At 39.7% G+C, this 21,390-nt stretch overlaps 3 protein-coding genes across 3 annotated transcripts; all 3 read right to left on the reverse strand.

The window, feature by feature from the left end:
* Positions 1–1,386: 1,386 nt before the first annotated feature.
* MELLADRAFT_105136 (uncharacterized protein) lies at positions 1,387–3,979 on the reverse strand (the record flags this gene model as incomplete). The annotated part of the gene is made up of 3 exons (XM_007408484.1): positions 1,387–2,969; positions 3,294–3,342; positions 3,422–3,979. 3 exons carry the CDS (start codon positions 3,977–3,979, stop codon positions 1,387–1,389), a joined length of 2,190 nt encoding a protein of 729 aa, XP_007408546.1.
* A 1,487-nt stretch (positions 3,980–5,466) lies between these two features.
* MELLADRAFT_35079 (uncharacterized protein) lies at positions 5,467–5,790 on the reverse strand (the record flags this gene model as incomplete). The annotated part of the gene is made up of 2 exons (XM_007408483.1): positions 5,467–5,565; positions 5,671–5,790. Coding segments are annotated over 2 exons (219 nt in total), but the record flags the coding sequence as incomplete, so codon positions are not given.
* A 4,144-nt stretch (positions 5,791–9,934) lies between these two features.
* Positions 9,935–12,085, reverse strand: MELLADRAFT_105138 (uncharacterized protein; the record flags this gene model as incomplete). Its single annotated transcript, XM_007408482.1, has 7 exons — positions 9,935–9,980; positions 10,071–10,357; positions 10,589–10,983; positions 11,114–11,327; positions 11,396–11,616; positions 11,758–11,852; positions 12,039–12,085. 7 exons carry the CDS (start codon positions 12,083–12,085, stop codon positions 9,935–9,937), a joined length of 1,305 nt encoding a protein of 434 aa, XP_007408544.1.
* Between the last annotated feature and the right edge of the window lie 9,305 nt (positions 12,086–21,390).

The raw sequence follows: 21,390 nt of genomic DNA on the forward strand, positions 1-21,390 counted from the left end.
AATCTCCATTTGATACCTATAACATTTCACATCTCAAATACCACAGTTTAGCACTGATCTTGCCCCATTGATGAACCCACTGTGTATCTTCAAAAATCTGTAAGTCATATCCCAAATAATAGAAAAGGTTTGAGATTTGATACCTTCACAAGGATTTCAAATTCATTAAAATTTCTTTCCAACATCTTGAAAATCTTTGGTCCCAAGTTTCCTCTAGTTCTGAACCACTACAACTTTGTTACTAAACTTCTATGAATTAGTTTTTACTTTCGTAAATCATACTAATACCTTTCACTTGGGCATGAGATACTGTTGCCACTCTGAGTGTGCTCAAATCATCATCATTGAGGCAGGCAACTGTCAACCTAATCTTTGTCCAAAAGTTATTGCAGCGTATCTGACAGCACTAAATTGTTAAGTTTAAATCATTCAAACTCCTGACATCTTCTAGCATTTAATTCAAATCAACAACTAAACAGAATCATAAGAAATGTGAGGCTCATGAAAAGTTTTGATCTGCTATAAAAATTCAACCAAACAGGGTTTTTGATTTCCAGATATACACCCAAGATCCTCAATATTGGGACATAAACACATTTTCTAAAGCCGGTGCAAATCCCAGAGTGAAGCTGACCTAAGCTGACCATCTACAAAGTACTGATAGAGTACCCAATTAACCCATCAAAACCTAATGAAGCTAAAAGAAATCCTTGATCTCTCTCTCCCTTTTCACTTCTACCACACTTTGATTCTTTCATGTACTCAATTTTGGTCAATGTAGAGTTAATTCCACTTGGTTATAAGCCTCACTAGAAACCAGAATTTGATCCAAACTCAAGTATCCTTTGAGGACACTGATAATTGCACAGCCATTCACATTCCTCTGAAGAAAATTACCTACAAATCAATGTTTATTCCCCTTGCATTGTTTTATTTCTTTAATCAATCTTTTGAAAAATCAAGACCATGAACCATACATGATCCACTCTGATCCAAAAAAACAAGATGTTCCAAAACCATATCCAGAACCAAAAGAACTACTTTTTTCTCTCTCAAGTTGATAAAAAACAAATTAACTAAAAGAAATTCTACATAAATTCCAAATTTAAAACTACCAAATACAAAAGAAAACATACATCATTTTATTGAAAAGTCATACCAAACTTCATTCATCATCAAAAAGGTTTATCAAAACTAAAAATCAAAAAACTTTTCCAAGAAAATGATGATTAAACTAAACTTTCTTTGATCAATTTCACACACAAACACAAAAGAAAAAATCAAATCAACCAAATTCAAAAACTAAGGATAAACTTTATGAAAACTAATAGAATCAAATTTAATCAAGACTTCACCACAATCTATTTTATTTTTGTAGAGTCAACTTCACAATTTTTTATTCCTTGGACTCGATCTTACAGGAACAGAAGCAACAGCAGTAGGGGTTGTATGATTGATCCCAGCTTGACTTTTCCTACTAGTTTTCTTATTAATCATAACGTTTTGAGTAAAATCAGGTTTAGGTTCTTCGATAGGTTCAGATTTGATTCGAACACTTGATCTTCTACGACCACTATCAATTTGGTCTTGATTAATTTCTTCTTGATTCTTTTTGGAACTCTTTTTGTTTGATTTAAGTTTTTTGGTTTTAGCTTGGCTTGTTGGTAAGATTGTTTCAGTTTCAGAAACGATTTCTGGTTCGATTTGATCTTCTTCTTCTTCCGCTTTGATTTTAATTTCTGAACTTTTAGATTTCCTTCTTGGTTTGCTTGTGCTTCCTTTTCCTTTTCCTTTTATTTCAGGTTTGGTTTCGGTTTCGGTTTCGATTTCTTGAATCGCTTCCAATAATAAGAGTTGTTCATAATTCCATTTCATATCTCCTTCTTCTTCATCTTCTTCATCATTCATTTTTCCATCAAGATCTTCTTGAATTAATTTCTTTTGTTTTAATAATCTAATCAATTTCATCATGATTACTCGATCAACTTTAGATCTGTTTGAATTTCGATTTGATTTAAACATTAAACGATTAATCAATTCTGTATAAAACGGTCTGACTATCCAAGAATAACTAATAATACTTTTTAAGATCATCACGACTGTTTCTTTATCTTGAGGTATATACTTCCCATCTAAAATATCAAATATCTTTTTTAAACTAAATTTGATTTGATCTTTTTGTAAATCAGATAAAATTATTGGTTTATGTTCAATTTCATTGATTTCTTTTTTTACTAATATGTTTTGATTTTTTGGTTTTTGAGAATCTTTGTACTTTGAACTTGAACTTGTTTTAATTTTCCAAAATAATAATAAAATCATAAGAAAACTCCAAATCCCATATGAACTAGTAAAATAAGAAACTAAAGAAGAGGAAGAAGGTGGATCAATTTGTTTTTCTCGATTTGAATTCAATATTTCACTTTGAAGGATTTCTTTCATCTCAATTTCTTGTGTAGGTATTATTATGGAGTCTTCAATCTTTAAGGAGTCGATCTCTGAGTCAATAGAAACTGAACTAGATTCCTGAACCGTGTCTTGAACAACAGAAATCAGAGGTGGATCTTGTAATGTATCAATCATTGACTCTGGTCCAACCAATTCTTTTTCGGTCTCAGCGATTTGTGCAGGTTGATCAGAGTCTTTAACATCTGGTAAAACATTTGCACTAGCTGCATTATCTGGAATATCGACATCAGGCGAATCGGTATCAGTTATTGGTCCCTCCAGATTTGGTTGTTGTACTTCGTCAGAAACTTGTCCTTCGTTCGACATCATCCGTGCGTAGATGATAGCAGTGGCAGAGCAAGATATACTTCCTAATAGAGCGAGATGTGAGTATGTGAGCCGATTGTGTAGATCTGATTTCGTATCGCTACTAGACATTCCTTCAGGAATAGGTTCGGTTTGAGTATCGCGTGTTTCCTCCTTTTCGAGTTCTTTTGAGCTTCTAGAAATCTCCTGAGAATCTGGTAGAGGTGTTTGAGAGCCATGTTCTGATATAGGTTTTGATTGATCCTGAGGTATTAATGCATCCTCAATTTGGGATATCAGATGTGGATCATCAGATACGAGCTCAGTTTGATTCCTCGACACGTCTGAAACAGACCGCATTTCTGGGATTAAGTATGATGCTGAAAGATCCATCGAAGGATCCAGTGGATCATCGGAATTTGATGAAGTAGGAGGTGAAGAAGGGTCACCAGCAAAGATTTCTGTTGCCATATTCTGTGGTTCTTTTGATAAGTTTGGATCGGGTTCTGGAGTCGAATCTGTAGTAGATTGTGAGCAACTATCACGAGGTCTAAGTTCTGAGCTTTCATCCAGATCGTTTTGTAGTGACTATGGTATGACAAAAGTGATAGAAAAAAAATCAGTTCGATTGATAAATTTCATTCAATGACGAAAAAATTTAACGAACCTGTCTATCATCTTCAATCGAAAGACGTCTTTCTATTCTCGTACTTACACCTAACAATTCAGATATCGTAGCTTCTGGTGGTACGACTTCTGGCGCTGGTAATGATTTTCGCCATTCCTTAAGATGATGATTTGAAGTTTTCAAATTAGAAACAGATGATTTGTTTGAATCAAGATTGATGTAACTTGGAGTAGGTGAACAAGATGGATAAAAACAATTAGGTTGATTTGATGATGAAAGAAGGTGAGGTGAATGATTTAAATCATAATCATTAGGTGAACTTGAAGGATGTGATGAATTTTTTTCAGGTGAAGATTGAGTAGAAAATGAAAGATGATCCCATTCAGTTTGATCAATAAGTTCATGATCTGGTGTAGAAGGACGAGCTTCAGGTTTGTGAGAAAGTTGATGTAAAGATGAAAATGAAGCGCAATGAGGAGGTGGAGAAGGTAAAGGAGACCTTCCAGCTGCACTTTGAATCATACTATCAGCTTCATCGGGTGAAAAGCTGGCAAGATCAGAGAGTTGATCAGCTATGTCATCTTTGCTTGGGATCATGTTTGATTTTTTTGATATGATATTAATGGGAGATTGAGAAGTGATAGAGACTTTTATTGGATCTGGATATTGAAGTTGAGTTGGTTGAACTTGAGGATGTTTGATATTATATTTTTGAGAAGTTGAATAGTTGTCCATGTTGAAAATGACTCGTTAATCAGTTTTACAAGAAAGCTAAACAATTTTTCAAAAGATAGATTTGAGTGATATATCCCGAAAGAGAAGATGAAGTGAAGTACCAGAATCAGAATCAGAATCAGAATGATAATTTAATCAAAGCTAATCAGTGGTTGAGTTGATTTGATCAGGTACCTTGATGACTACTTCAACTTGCTATCATCAAAGGAATTCATTCAAATCACAACCACTCATCATCATCAGCATCAGCATCAATCAAAGGCTATCTTGTATTCTTTATCTTTTCCTTTCATCAACTAACTAATTCTAATTCCCAATTCATCATCAACCCACTATCAAGTCTCATCGGTCGAATTCAGGAAACTCATTCGATCCTTTCACATAATCCACATCAATTCTTTCTTGGTCTAACAACTTCGAATGATCGGTTTTTTCCTTTGTGAGAATGTTGGAAATGAGGAGTTCTACTAGATCCTGATAGATAGATTGTGAGATTAATGAACGCGTCCACAAATTGATGACTGGAATCTAAGTGTAGAGTCACATAAAGGCGTGCAGTATACATATCAACGTGCCCGCACTTTCCTAACAAAGGGGAACTTGGCAAATTAAAAATGAAGCTTGTTCAAGGGGATCTTGAGTGAGATCAAAGAAATTCATCAGTAGATCAGATCCACCACATAATGACTGATTCAAGTCAAATCACAGATAAGCGAGAGAAGTAACCAGAGTGATCAAAACATGACTCGATAACCGCTCTTCTACTCGAGATAAATGAGCCTGCATGAATGACTCATGAACATACAAAGCATCTTAGAAGTGGAGGTTACAAAGCTTCAGTCCAAAGTATAATAGCATATACTCCCTTCAAGCGGAAAAGAAGTTCCTCTTGGAAGGTATTCACTTCAACCAAAGTGCTCCACCAACCAACTGGTCAAATCCTATGTCCAGATTACCATTGTCTGGAAACCGCAAAGCAGTATTTTAAAAAAACCGTTAATCTTCATAACTAAACTCATCAGTTCATAAAAAGTAAGGAGAAAAACGGACAATGAATTCTACTTCAACTGTCTTCAAGAATCAATACTACTAATCAATGAGTTCAATAAGATATATATGTATCAATGTCAATTTTGTATATCAACTAAGAAACTAAAGAATACAAAATCTTACATACATACAAAACTAAAAGTGTAAAGAAAAATCAAGCGAGAAGTTTTAAAACAAGGTGAATGATTTTTTTTTGAAAAAAACAAAGAATACAAATTCAAAAACATTTGAATGATGTACGTAAGGATATAATTGAAAATTCATGATCTTGTGCCAAATAAAAAGGGGTGTGTGTGTTTTTAAGCTAATGAAGTAATGGCTTTTCGATCGGTTGGTAAACCTGTTAATGGATCTACTCCATTCCTTGCTAAATATCGATTATGTCGAATCAATCTTGCCTATTAGATCATATTTACCATCAAAACCCAAAAATCATCAAAAACCAAAAATCAAAAAAGAGAAATTCAATAAAATTTATCATGAAAGAAATCAATTCCACTGACCTGATCAAAATTACAACGATGTTCAGCCATGATCCTTCTAACTTCTTCTAAATCTAACTGTCTACGATCTTCATCTGAAAGGTTAGCAGATAAATCAAAATTCGCAGAAGAGTATCCTGATGATTGAGCCGCATCGAACGTAGGTATTCTAGAAGAACATCAAAAGTTATACAAACATTAGAATATTAGTATAAATATGAAGGGTTGTCTCTTATTCGATTCGAACTTCATAATAAGACCATAGAAACTTACGGTGCATAGGATGGGAAGTGTTGTAAGAGACTTGATGGTAGTAAATTAATTAGATGATGTCGTCGATAAGTGATCAAGACACCTGTTCAGAGTAACAAAAATTTGTAATTCGTCAAAAAATCAGACCAAAAGTCCAAACATTCATAACTTTTTCAAATCACCAAAGCTTATCAAAACAGATGCAATCGTGATCCAAGTAAGTGAATAAATCGAAAATGGAAACTCCATCTTAGGTATGTATGAATTAGTTTCTTCCAAAAGTCGTGGTGGTAGTCCCTGTGTCTGACCAAAAGAGATGTGAAGTAAGGATGAGGTTTCGAGTCCGGAACTTGAACGGTTAGCGTTCAATCAATTGTGTTTCTTCAATAGTATGATGTTCGGTCGGGAAACTTTTAATGAGTAGAGGAAGTTGAGATTGATAAAAATGAAGTTGATGCCAAGGCAAAAGTGGAGAAGAGTGATGTGATTGTTGATCTCAACGAAACAAACTCATTTGATGAGGCCATGACTAATACATACCCGTTATTAGACTTAGCCTAATAAAGCAGCTGATACACATAACATATGTTTGACAGCTGACTGTTGTGAGCTGCGTACAGCAGAGTGCAGACCCACAACTTGATCGTACCCTCCATCGATACAAAAGCAACAAGTCTCTTCCCCAAGTCCTCGGCCCCTCCTGCCCGAAATCAGCTCATATGCTCATCAATCAAAGCAAACGGCTTCACTTTTGCATTCCCTTTCGCCTGGCCTTTTCCAAAGAAAGTTCTCCAATCCAAGAACCCTCAAAAACCGACTCCGAGTCCGACCAATCACAAATGACAAAAACTCACATAATTGCCTTCTCACACTCTTCCCTTTCATCATCCTTTACGCCGGCTCACGCTCACACCCGGCGCCTTTTTCGTGGCCCAGGGCATGGCCGTGGCCATGGCCTGCACCCGGCGTGGCCTGCCACGGTCAGGCCCTTTCTAGCCAGGGCCTTACAGTGGCGCCACAATGGCGCCATGATCTGGGGCGCGGATTTGAGAAAACACAACACGCTATCGAGCGTTTACTGATTTCTCAATCTCCCTCGATCCAAATCTCTGTCTATGGAACAGATGCCACTCATCCACTAGCATTTCTTGTTTATGTTTACATCGATCTCTCCATTTCTCATTCTACCTTTTATGCTTATTGACTTTGTTACCCTTTCTTTGTGATGATCAATCGTGGATAATTGATTTTTATTTGAGTGTAGTGAATTGTAAGTATTTCTATTGTTGATATCTTTTATTTGGCTTGCTTTACTATCATCTCTTGAGTCTTTGTAATCAACTTATTGAGCAGGGAATCGAAAGAAAGCAACTCTATATTGTTAATGGTATCATGAAATGAGAACGTTTGATGATTGCCGAGCTCGATTTTGGTCACTGCCCCACCCTTAAGCCTCTCCTTATGGGGCTTAGCTGGACTTGATGCCCTGCTAAGGCCACGGAGGGCCCAGGGCCATGGCAAGGGCCATGGCCTATGCCACGGCCATGGCCCTGAGCCCTACCGTGGCGCCACGAGGCTTCGTGGCTTCGGGTGCGAGCGTGAACGCCGGCTTCATCGTCACACAAAATCATGCTAAAGATTTATAACCCATTCGGCTATACCTCTTTTAAGCCAAAAAAAAACTTCTCCATTTTGTGATGCTAAACTATCCGGCAAGATCGTATACTATTTATCTTTCTTGCAGATCAATTCACTAACGGTACTCAAAGTAAAAAGGTGGTTTCTGCCTACTTCAGAACCTAGAACCTACTTTATTTTTTTGGCGGTGATTTTTTTTCTAAGTATGTTTTCCGTGATCGGGTAGCTTTGAGGACCCTTTTTCTACTTTAAAGATACCTTTGGCCTCTGCCACACACCTTGCATCGGCCTCCAGCAAGAACTGTCCGTAGATATGGTTCAAGCATCCGGAAAGGTCCTATCTGTCATGTATCCCACCTCGGAACCTCCATCCTCATCCATCTTACGTCAGCTTACACGCCTGCCTTCACCTCAAGATCATGACAACCTTTGATTTGAAAACGGTCGATTGGTTTTTGAAACTATCGATTGTTTCAACTCTCACTTTCTACAACATAGAGTCGCACTGAGCACTCTCGACCCAGGCTTCTGTTCATTTGTACATCAAATTTTCATTGCAGAGACACCCAAAAAAGAAAAAGACACACATCACAACAAAAACCTAGACTGAGCAATCGTTTTTAAAAACAATCAATCATCACAACTTGCATGGGGTTAAGGATGATCATACCAAAAAACCTTTTGAACAACCTATTGTTTCCAAAATCAATTGTTTTTCACAACTCTCAAGACTTTAGAATTGACATTGTATCCGTTAACAATTCAGGGTTTGAAGGAGTTGATTGAAAATAAATTGACTAGACCAGCGATACTTCTTATCAAAATCAAAAGAATTAGAACCGAGTTCTGACTGATTTAAATCAAATTCATCTTCAACTTGATGATCAATCGGTACACCAAAATAAAAGATTGTAGTCAAATGTGGTAAGTCTAGAATTTGTTTTATTGAAAGTTTGGAATGAGTAGGTGAATCGATTGAAATTTGTAGTTGAACAGCAATATGAGTTTGTGAATGATAAAGGGTTTCCTCTGGAATTGAGTTGTTGGTGAACTTGGAGAGGGAGACTGAGGGTTTGAACTTTGCAGAATAGGATGGTGGTAGTGGTTGAGCCGACAAGATGAGTGTGAAATGAGGCAACCGGCACGGCGGTATGAAGAGTGCTCGCCTACTTTTTCCGGGTGGTGCCTAGTTTTTGGAAGTAGGTTTCCCTAGGTTTCCAAACTAGGCAGAAACCACCTTCTTACTTTGAGTACCGTTACTCTTTTAGACTCTGTCTACTTATTAAAACTTGTTTGAATTGTTTTGAAAAGATTGAACATTCTTTTCTATAATTTTTGGTTATTAACTTTTTATGTATCTGTCTCGTTCAAATAAATCACAAGATTTCCATATGTCCTTGCATGTTAGAAATCTGTATTCGAGTAGTAAACTTTTAGTGATAGATGAAAGGCACTCATTCGCTGGGCAGTACACTGAGCCACCTATATCAAACCCTACAGAAACACCGTATATCCATCGACTTGGAGTGTGCACCTTTGTTCCAGAAGGCGGTGCCACTGCCAGTGGGTTCAATTCCAAGATGTGATTGAGAATCTTGAATCCATTTTATAAGGTATCAAGAACATGTGGTGCCGTGATCAAGATTGGATAGGACCTCAATAGTCATAGAGGAGAAAAGAAATGTTTCAATGATCACTTCATCATCATTCATGGTCTGTTCAGAAATGCTTCAGGTGAACTGGTGAAGTTCAGGATGAGTTGTATAGATTTGAGTTTTCTCTCCACTCACCGCGATTCAACTTTAAAGAAATAAGAACTATCTTTTCATCTCAGTCAAACAAACTCCTCGAACCCAACATGTATAACCAAAAAAACACGCACATAGTACTTAACAATTGCAAACCTCTCACACAAAGATCTTCCTCACCTCTGTCATCTCATCAAGAATGACGACGATAGATGATAAGCAACAAAAGTTCAAATACAACAAAAACACACACGCTAAAATGCTTTTCTTTTCTTTTTGATAAAAAAAAAGACAACACGAGTGTCCAACGAATACCAAAAAATCACAAAAAATATATATAAGATTAATAATACAGATTGAAAAAAACCCGTCTATTTCAACCTTTTAGGTTCAACTTCCATATGACCCCATTTCAATGAAAATCAACCTTCACAACGGTCACTTCAGATAATATATCAACAACATGCGACTTTTAGGTCTTTTTTCTTTCTTTTGTTAAGATGAGCTATATGTAAGATTGGTAATACTACTTTGATTTCTTTGTCTCGTTTACTCATGAGTAAAAAATAGTTGTAATTTATATGAAATGCTCAAGATCTTCCTCTTCATAAGCTTACAGAACTCGCTCGGTCCACCCGCGAGAAGAGTTAACCGGTTTCGATTGACTCGCGAAGGGTGTTCACAAGCTCGTGACTATCCAAAACAAAATTATGTGTGTCATTAGTCTCTGCCTCAATAAATAGGTAGGAAGAGGCAATTTGAAAAAGTCCAGACATCACATACCATTCACAAAGATTGGCATTCAATAATGCTTGACCTTCCGGTATACCGCCATCACGACCTTTGAATTTCCCATCATCTCTGATCGCATCAATCTGAGAGAGTGCAAGCTGATAGGGATACAAGTCTCGAGGGGAAAGACCACCGCCGTACTTGAGCACTTCCGTTAGACACTTCTTGAGCGTCGAGAGTTTGTTAGCGATCGGCATGAGTTCTTCCGAGATGGGTTCGGAGGATGACATCAGGCGATAGATGAGACCATAGCAACGTCGGAGCAGATAGTGCAGAACCTGGAAATAGGGATATGATGGTCAACAAGAATTATAAAGAAGGTGCTGTAGATGATCGGGCTGACCAGTTGTCCATCTTGTTTATTTCCTTCAGCATCCACAAATTTGCCCGTCTACCCTCTTAGCCTCTAGCTCTTGAAGAGAGACTTGAAAAATTGTACAAATCCTGCCATCCCAATTAGTCGATAAGTAGGTGGTATGTGATCATCTCCCATGTCTCTAGTTACTCACAGTTTCGCGTAAAGTCCAACGATGAGTCAAAGTCAGACGTTCTAAGGCTGCTCTCAAGTCACATAGTCGATCATAAATAGGCTTAAGAGTGGGCGAGACATCTTCCTTCCTAGCACCAATCTCTTGACATATTTCAAAGTTTTCTTCCAAAAGACCTGTTAAGATGGCTTGACCTTCAGGTACCGATGATCCACCGGGCCCCAAAAACTTTCCGTCAATTCGTTTCGAGTCGATTTTACGCAATTCTTCTTGAAGAGCGTCCAATTCAGCTGCCGTGGGTTTGCGAGCCGCTAGTGCAGCTAGTTGCCTACGAATCGTGATCAAACGTTGATGGATTGGGACCAGTTCGAACGAGAGCACCGATAAAGAAGCCAAAAGAGACTTGAGCATTCTGGCTGAGAAATCATATTGACATAGAGAGATTAGTCAGCTTGCTAACTCTGCCCGTCTTGTGGGCGTACAAACGGCCTGCGGGGTTAGTTGGAAGGGTGCAAATGCAAGGAGGCGTTGAAATGGTCTCCTTACTACAATCATCCCACTTGCGTAGCAAAAGTTTGGTAAGCCCCTCTGGGTGTAACTCGTCATCAGGTACACCATCGACTTCGGCTTCTTTCTTGGCTGCAATTTCTTTATCTTCATCTCTGATGATAATCGCTTTGAGCTCATCTAATCGGGTCTGGAAAGGCATCAAATCGGTTTCCGTATAGACACCAGATTGATTCATGTGATCTAGGAGTTGCTTTTGGAGAGGCAAAAAATTTGATATCAGCTGAGGCGATGGACATGGAAAATCAAAGGTTTTGGTACCTTCATCGTCGATAGCTGGCAGTATGTCGCGGGACTTTCTCGACTCTTGCCGATCGTTAAGAAGAATAAACTGAGGAGTTGGAACACGTCATTGAGAGTAGTATCAACCCTGTTGCTAGTATGTGATTCATGAGATGAATTTATTGGTGGGCTTGAAGTATTTTCTTCGGGGGGCGATGAGGTTGAGTTGGTTTCGTCGCGAACTTCATTGAGCTTGTTGACTGCAAATCAGGAAATCCAATGTTAATTTCGAAGCCGGTCTCTGAACAAAGAATTCATGTCACGTGGGAGCTATGGGGCAGATTCAATGGGAACCAAAGTGATGATAGTGAGTGAAACGTGATGTGATCACTTCAACAAACCTTGCTTGATGACAGCTGCATAAATTTGCATTACATCAGCGGAACGGATATACTCGGATCGGTCCTTTTTCAGTTTGGTGAGCCTGGCCCGGATACTGCAGGTAATGATCGACGTGATAGAGAGTGATCGAATGCGGTAAAAGAGATAGGTCAGGTGACAAAAGGAAAGCCAGAGGTTGAGATCAGGGAACAGGAAAAGAGGATAGAAAAATGGTCAAGAAGTTTATATCCATCAGTTCAAAGTCAAGCTAAGATGAGGCAGAAGAAGAAACCAAACTCACTTGACCAGAGCCTCGAGGATCGGTAACTCAGAGATGGGCACTGGCATGATGATAGAAGCGAATGGAGAGAAGAAGCCAAGAAAGGAGAATGGATAGGTTTAGGAAGAGGTATTGGAAGATAACTTAAATGATTACTATGCTAAAGTCTATCCTTTTGATAGGAAAGAGTGGAAAAAAAGAGAAAATGAAAGAACAGCCCGTTGAAAAGCAGGATTCGTGCGTACTGAATCGAATGGTTATTTTTAATCTCGAAGGTTCACGAATTGAATAGAAATCAAGAGGGCTGATCCTGGTTGATCCAAAGTGAAGTGAATTGAAGTTACAGAAGGGCCGTGAATCGATTGCTTGCTTGCTTGCTTGCCTTCGTTTGTTGTTTACCTTGGGGGAATGGTGGTCAAAAAAAGATACGTTAAGTTTGATTGCGAACTTCGAAGTTTGAGATTGTTACAGCTACTAAAAAAATTATTGGAAATTTCCCACTTTGTGTTGCACCAGGATTAAACTCCAAAGTAGATAAAACCGCTGTATGACCGTGAGATACCTGGAAGCCCTCCTCTCTGTGTCGTATGGCTTGAGCTTCCATATATGTCAAACTGTCATTTCACCATGACAGTTCTTGGCAGGAGGGTCTCCGTTTCTTTCGATCACAATCAACTGGTACGGTTTCCATTCAGGGAGTTTCCATTTCCCATCCTCTCTCTCTTTCATTCTCTATTCCCCCATCATCCGGCTCTCATCATCATCTTTCGATTGCAAACTGGCCAATTCGGTTTCCATTTCCCCTGATCTCTTTCCTTCTCTATTTCCCCCTCATTCGACCCTCATTCTCATATCTCTATCGGCTTTCAATCTTAGACTTGCTTCCTCATTTGATCTTTCGAAGCCAATCTTTTGGTTCAAATCAAACCTTTCATATCAATCATCAATTCCATCGAATCATTTCTATTGATTCTATTCTATCGAATCAATTTCTTCAAGGTACGTTGATTCCATACATAATCCATACCATTCATACCATTACTATCAGCAATCAGATGATATTAGATTGTCATCTGGTTGCTGATAGACTGGGTCAAAGAAAGATTTTGATATTGGGGTTTATTTCTTCCAGATGCCAACTAACCTATACAGTGCCGATATCAAACTCGTAGTGGTCCGGATGGCTCTTCGTGGAATGCCTTATAGCGACATCATCAAGACTTTAGGTGTTGGAATATCTCTGAGCTCGGTTCGGCGGTGGTTTGACCTCTACCAGCGGACTCGAGCTGTCGTTACGAACCCTGCGGATTACTTAGACCGAGGCCCTCCGACCACTCTAGGAGCTGCTGAGCAAGAATTCATTCTGGACTCTCTCCGACTCGATCCAACCCTCTACCTAGATGAATTGCAAAGTAAAATCCAAGAGCGATTTGACCTTCATGTCTCTACGATGACACTTTCTAATGAACTACGAAATCGAATTAAGTGGACAAGGAAGAAAGCTCGTACTGTCCACCCCAACCAATCTCTGGTTGCGCGGGGTGCTTATATCGCGTCAGTCCATGGCATTGATCCAAGGTGTTTGGTTTTCACAGGTGAGCGTTTTTTCTTCTTCATTTCATGTGCCATCCTGTTTGCTAACTTGCTGCTCATGTGCCGAATTTCCCAGATGAATCTGCCATCACCAAGCGCCGATTATATAGAGATTACGCCCGAGCTCCACTTGGTGAACGGTCTGTCCGCCTTGAGAGGCCAACAGCCGCGGTTTGATGGTCGGTCTTGCCTTCTATTTCGATGGATGGGATTCTTGCTTGCAAAATTCAGATGGGAGGATATTCACGCATTGATTTTGAATCATATTTGGAGCATGATGTAGTGAGTAGTTTGTTCTTTTTTATAATTTTATTTATATTTACCACTCTGACATGCTTGCTTTGCCATATGCGTATGTAGTTGCCTGCTATGAACGCTTGGCCTGCCCGCAATTCCGTTTTAGTGATGGATAATGCCCCTATCCATCACGGTGGAAGGGTTGCGGAGCTATGTCAGGCTCGAGGGGTACGACTCTTGTATCTCCCTACTTATAGTCCTGATTTTAACCCGATAGAAAAAGGTTTTTCCGTTCTGAAAGCTCGTTTAAGAAGATCTCAAGCGCTCCAAGGCGCCATGAACTTGGAAGAAGAACTGGCTGCAATTTTTATAACAGCGATGGAAGTTCTCACCCCATCTCTTTGCGAAAGCCTATTTAGAGGCTGTGGGTATCTCTGATTTTACACCATTCAGGGTGGTTTGGCTGCCTACTTTCAATTTTAGTATCAAAATATAAATATGTGATCTAATCATGTCGAGCTCTCTCATATGAAGGTCTCAAATGTTTTCAATCCTTTCAATTCTTCTCTCAATTTATGTTCTCGCTAGTGTTCTATTCCGCTCGAATGAAGGGGTTAGATTGTGTTATCTCGTTCAATGTCTCTTCTCTCAAATGTCTCGGGAGTGTTCTTCTATTCCTATCCTTCAATGTCTCTCTCAAATGAAGTTCACCATCAATGTCCGTTTTCCATTTCAATCAATCTTCAGACTATGAAATCAGAGTGTTATATTTTGCAATAGCAATGAAGAATTCATGGTTACTCATAATACTCTCGAGAATACCTGTGGGACGTCCCCCTTGAGTTGACTTTGACCTCATCAGAACCTAACCTGAATGGTTCGGGCTCTTTTTAATTTGAAATTCATGAGTATTTCTTTTGTTTAGAACACTTTGATTTATTTCAATGTATTCGTTTTGTTTAACATATTCTTTTTGTTTAACAGCCTTCGATGATTTCAAAAGGGTCACTATCACGATTAATATCGTGAATGATATTGATCCAATGTTGATATGAAAACGAAATGGAAAACATCCTCAAAGATGTGATGTGCTCTCAATGCGGGCCTCTTGCTCTCAAAGGGAAATATTATTCACAATTTTTTTTTATTTCCAATATAAACAAAAGAATAAGATATATACACCATAAAGGAGACAAAGCCAGTCAGAACAAAAAAGGATCAAGAGGAAAAAGGTAATCTAAACGAGTGAAGAAATAGAAAGAAATGGAAATAGAACCGAAAAGGTAAGGAGGGCCACGTGTATATTCCTCTTCATATACTATCAGATAATAAACACCATAATCATGAAAAGGGAACATAAATGATAGACTAGAAAAATCACCATGATTTGAAGACAAGTCACGCCCAGAAAAAGAGGCTATCAAACAGAAGAAAAGGATACTAGAAAAGAAGAAAAGGATACTAGAAAAGGATACTGTGAGAAGTTAAATAAAACGATAAGGTCAAAAGTCAAACCAGTCAGAACAGGGGATAACAAACTCAAGATCAAGACGGACCAGGCGATTAGACGTAAAAGCAAAGGTAAGAAGTGAAAGAAAAAGAAACGGTGAAAAGTTAAACCAGTCAGAACAGGGGATAACAAACTCAAGATCAAGACGGACCAGGCGATTAGACGTAAAAACAAAGGTAAGAAGTTCAAAAGAAAAAGAAACGGTGACAAAGTTAAACCAGTCAGACACGATATAATACTCAAGACGTGAAATAAGTTGCGTTGAGCTGTTAAAGATCAGGCGAAGGTTAAACCAGTCAGACACAGAAAAGGCACTCAAGAGAACGCAATCAAGTAGATGAAACGTATAAGGTGAAACGTTAATAACAGGTAACAGTGCCATCACATCCGAGTAGGAACAATATGAAGCCATGCATCTTATTGAGGAGTGGAACCGAGGAATGGAGCTGTGGAACGTAGTCAAAGGTTAGTAAGAATACAATGCCAAAAAAATTGATATGAAATGACACATACCATTTACTCGCTGGTCACGAGCTTGGGCTGCTGCAAGGAGGCGAGCAGCTACGTTGCCATCCATACCTCGCTCAATCAAGTACGCCTCAGTCATATTGACTGAGGGGATGAGGTCCATCCACGATTCGATACCTGCATTGGCCAGAATCATCCGTGTATTGACGTCTTCAGGCGGTACACCTACCAGGTAAACAAAGTTTTCGAGGGCCGCCTCATGCGAGGCCATGACGTCGAGGCCGTCTGAGGTGTCTGAGGTGTCCCCATCATCGTCAATGGGGGCATCAAACCATATCGAGTCACCTCGGGATCGACCTGTGGCTAATGGATTAAACATCGTCAGTCCAAAAAGATCAAGAAAATCGAAACAAAGGTGAAAAAAAGTGAAGGTGAAAAAAAGTGAAAGATGTACATACCATATTGGGGTCTGCTGACTTTCTTCGGACTCTCAAGGGGTGGAGTCAAGGGGGGCCAGTTCTCATAGTCACTCAAGTTGAAGCTAGGCAGTGGGGAAGACGAAGCCAAGTTGGTGGCGACTCCTCCAGTTCGTGTCGGGGTCGTGGTCATTTGAACTGGTGGACTCTCTTGCTTGACAGTGGGTAGCGGACCGAAGGATGGCTTAGGCTTGACGTCAGGAGATGAAGAACATAAATTGATGATTCCTTGAGCTTTCGAGGTGGACGCTTGGGGTTTGACTTTAGCATCAAGACTTTGAAGGCCACGGCTTGAGCGCCTCGAACGTGCGGCAGATCGTCAAGCAGAACTGTTGAGACTACGCTGAAGGACACGGTTGTTGACATCCATCTCCTTGTGAAAAACTCGAGACTTGATCATTTCGTTCTTGTATTCGGCAGTGTTCGGAGGAATATGCAAAGTCGCCATTCCAGCAGCCTAAAATCAAACATAGACGTGATTAATCATAACATCAAGGGAGATGAAGTGAAAATAAGAAGAGACTCACTTTGGCCTTGGCCCAGATAAACGCAGCCCGGAGGGTGAAGCGATAATGGAAGTGGGGATCCCATGGAGCGACCAGAATCGCTCCATCACCTCCTGCGCTCCCCTCTTCAGCATGCTTGCGATAAATCGCAGCACAGGCTTCGTGCAATGCAACTAGTTTTTCAGACGCCTGGATTAAAAACAAACATAATGTAAATAAACGTTAATACCAGAAGAAGTGAAACATTATAAAACTTACCTCTAAGCGGGCATGAGCCTCCGCAAGATCTTCACTCGCCAAGCCGGGACCAGACGCAGAAGCTATAAGCTTCTTGGCCGCACTAACCTGTAATCGTATGTAATAGAAAGACAATTGAAAATCATTTTTAAGCATCATGCAGCCGAGTGACAAGTCTTCAGAAGTTCGAAAAAAACCTTACCTGCGCCAATTTTTTGGCCTTAGCAGTTTCATTCTCCGTTTCAATCAAGATCGTACCCTTCTTTTTCTTGGAGGCTTCGAGGATATCCACAAATTCTTGCCAAGACTCGTAGCCACGCAGATTGACCTTGGAACGCCCAACAGTACCTTTGCAAGTGACAGACGGCGCCAAGTCACTGGCGAGTATGATTTTACTCATACCCGGAGCATAAGCGTTGCATATTCCACCACAAAGGCGCTTGAACTCGTTCAAAGACAAACCGTACAGACAAGCTTTGAGGTCGATGAATTCGCCGTCGTTGAAAAACTTCGATTCCAAGATTTGCAATTTGCTGGCGGTACTGGTGGACTTACGGGTGGCAACCTTTGTCGGAGCTGCCATTGGGACGACTACTTTGACTTCAGATTGGGTGTGGATCTTGAATACAACCGCAATGGCAACCTCGTGTTTTTTGTCGAATGCAGCTCGTCCATTGGTACCCTTGGCAAAAACTGGCTGGCCAGCCATGCGGGCTGGAGTATCATCATCTGCTGAAATGACAGGCTTCGACGCGTCGAACACTAAAGGAAGATATCAGTTGATGGAATTATTAAGGATTCCAATCAACTGACTTACCGTTATTATGAGAAACCGCGCTTCCCAAAGCCGAAGTGACCGAAGCTTGGGAGGTCTTACATTCTTGAGATAATTGAGACATTCCTAATGTAATAATGAGACATCACGAAAGAGTAAATCAGACCAAGTTATTCCAAATTTGAAAACTAAGAGAAAAAAAACGTACTTATGAATATAGCCAAAAGAAGACAAGTAAAGCCTGAAAGAAATGAACGTAAAAGTGTGATGATATTAACATGCACGTAATAACCAGAGAAGAAAGAACATCAACTAACAATAAGTAGGATAATAAAGGATGAGTGGGTTTGGAGTGTTTGAAGGACTGAAGATGAAGACTTTGAATGAATCCAATCGATAGCAGAAAGTAGCTTGAGGGATTGGTCGAAGGCGGCCTGATAGGATGGCTTTTATAGGCAGCCCTAGCCAAGGACTAGAGGTGGCCTTGGCCGCTAACTGCATCGATTCGAAGAAAGGCATTTGAACCAAGCCTCGAAGGTATTGCTTCCGGTTCGCCAAGAGCCCACAAACGGCCGGAATCAATGTTGGATCGTGATTTTGCTAGCTTTGCACTTCTTCCTTGATTCTTGATATGAATGATTTGACAGTAGATAGAAGATAACTTTGGTATAAACTTTTAATAAACGAACTTCCAGATTGATTGTGAAAGCTTTTAAGTTTGCTAGCTTGAGACTGGTCGAGATTGAGCGATTGAGATGTTAATCAAGAACTCGTAAATGATGATTTAAGCACAATAAAGAGGTCTAAAGAAGTCGTTGATTTGAAGTCTTCTACCAAGTGTGAGATTGTGATCCGTTCGATTTCTAGAATTGCTCTTTGGTATAAATTTGCTGAAAGATGGAAACCAATGAAGTGTTTCAATCGAGAGAAGTGTTGGATCGAGAAAAGTGTTGAATTCGAAATAAGCGGTTCAATTGAGAGAAAGTTTGCTAGCTTGAGACTGGTCGAGATGGAGCGATTGAGATTTTAATAAAGCACTCGTAAATGATGATTTAAGCACAATGTTAGGTAAAGAAGATTTAAGCACAATGTTAGGTAAAGAAGTCTAAAGAAGTCGTTGATTTGAAGTCTTCTACCAAGTGTGAGATTGTGATCCGTTCAATTTCTAGAATTGCTCTTTGGTATAAATTTGCTGAAAGATGGAAACCAATGAAGCGTTTCAATCGAGAGAAGTGTTGGATCGAGAAGTGTCGAATTCGAAATAAGCGGTTCAATTGAGAGAAGAGCAATAAGTGTTTCGATTCTGTTTGAATGAATCGAAATGGATGCAATGAACAGAAGTCTTTTCGAAAGAAGATGAGGTCTTGTGAGATTGTCGGTCGGCTGAACCGCCGTATCTGATTGATTGAAACTATGGTATTGGTGAATAGAAGGAAGAGGTTGCGAAAGAAGTGGAGGTATTGTGAGAATGCCGGGTGAAGCGCCGTATCCGGCTGAAGCGCCGTAAGAGTACTGAAAGGTTCTTTTGAAAGGTTCTAATGAAATGGATGGTTGATTTGAGGGTGGCTTGGGTGGGAAGACGATAAGAGGAGTGAGAAAGTGCATAGGTCATTTGGCTACGTAGTCATGGGTAGGGGGTTAGTCAAGGGCTGGGGGTTAGTCATTGGTTGGGGCAGGTTTGGGCCGGGGATAAGGGGACCTCGGTCCCCTTCTACGGAGAACCTGTCTGTCATGGTTTGAGAGAGAGGCACTTTGACATGTTTGACAGGTCTCTCGCGGTCATACCGTGGTTTTATCTGGGTCTGAGTTAAATCCTGGTGCAACACCAAACTGGGAAATTTGCCAATAATTTTTTTAGTAGCTGTACATAAGTTTTAAATTTTGATTTTTGTCTGTTCCTCCATGGACCATAACAAGATACAGAAATCCAATCCATTTTATTCTCAACTTTTAGCCTTCATGAACTGTCTCGACAATCTTATCAAAATACCACATACAATATATTTTCCAAAATATCCATGGCAGCACGTCGAAAACAGCATGGCACTATGTTGTGGTGCTTGCATAAACCAAAATGAACTTCAACTATATGACAGACATACAAGGAAGCTCATAGTATCCAGATGGTATGGAAGCCGGCCATATGACTGAAATAAACTGAGCAGCCCGACCACTCTTGGTGAGCTAAGCTCCATGATAAACTCTCAAGGGTTCCCCCCTCATCTCCCATATAGCATATCAACAAAAAAATACACCTTGCGTCTAAGTCTCAAAGACATATATTCAAACAAAACATTTGCGTAAGAACCAAAACCCAGGAAGAAAACATGATAGCTTCACCCTCTCCTTTCCGCTGAAAACCAACTACACGGGTCCTTCCCAAAGCGTAAAGAAGAAACACAAAATGTGATACAACTTTATACACCTCATTGGGAAAGACCATAACATTCCCTGAGCCATGAGTTAGCCTACAGACAAGGTAACCAAACCACAAGTCAGCCTTCTATCAAAAGGAACTAGACCAACCACAAGCTCGCCTTCTATAAACTAGAATATATTTACAGGAATCTAGGAATGGGTATTGGAATAAATATTTTACCAGACAACAAAATTCCTATTCCCTTACTTGCAAAGTCCAGTTACCAGTTCTCCTGATAGGATTAGAACATAGCTCCAGTCTCTCCAAAGCAACAACTTAGGAAGCCTACATTGTCAACGGAATTTCCCAGCTACTACTATTCTTGAGAAGAAGACCAACTCACCAAATAAGCCTAGCAGCAACTAAGGTAGTTCTATTGTAGGTTTTTCCTATTCCTAATTACCCCATCTTCACTCCCCTCCTTAATAACCACTTCAGATTCTTATAATCTCATCACTACTCTATTAATAGAGTAGTTGATCCTTGGTCACATACCTCTGGTTCTGTAACATATAGTTGATGGGATCCCTGTTGTCTTGTGACACAGGCTATTCTTGGGATACCTTATCCTTCAAAACACTGCCCGGTTTGAGAGCCCAACCAACTCTCTTCTGTTAACCTACAGTAATCTGTGGATCAACTTATTTCTTAGTTCTTAATTTGACCTTGGAATAAAAACCCTAATAGTACCTTTATTCCACTCCCTGGTTTACATTTGTAAGGAACCATCTACCATCTCACGTACCCAGTGAGATAACTTGTCAGGACTTGAAGCAAGTGAACTAGACTTCTTACCTTCATAACTTGTAGCCACCCTGACAGAGTTCAAGTTGGAAATTTCACCAGTGGAAAAAATGCCCAAAGTGCGAGCAACTCCAGGCCAGCAACACAGGTGTTGTGTGCTGCACTGCACTTGTGTTGTGGTTTTTCTGACCACACCACACCAAAAAATTGATTTTGAGGTTGCGGCCTGACCTGCTGTTCAACAAGATGTGTTGAATCAATAGTTTTTTTGGGCCACAACAAAATTTGTTGTGTTACTGCCCAAAAAACTCAAAATTTGATGTTTTTTTGGTGCTGTTGTGCTTTTTGCATTGCATGATGGTGTGGTGACACTACACAAAATGTCATCTTTACCGGGCGGTAAAGAAA

The sequence above is a fragment of the Melampsora larici-populina genome (genome assembly GCF_000204055.1).
Source record: "Melampsora larici-populina 98AG31 unplaced genomic scaffold MELLAscaffold_12, whole genome shotgun sequence".
Taxonomy (NCBI): Eukaryota; Fungi; Basidiomycota; class Pucciniomycetes; order Pucciniales; family Melampsoraceae; genus Melampsora; species Melampsora laricis-populina.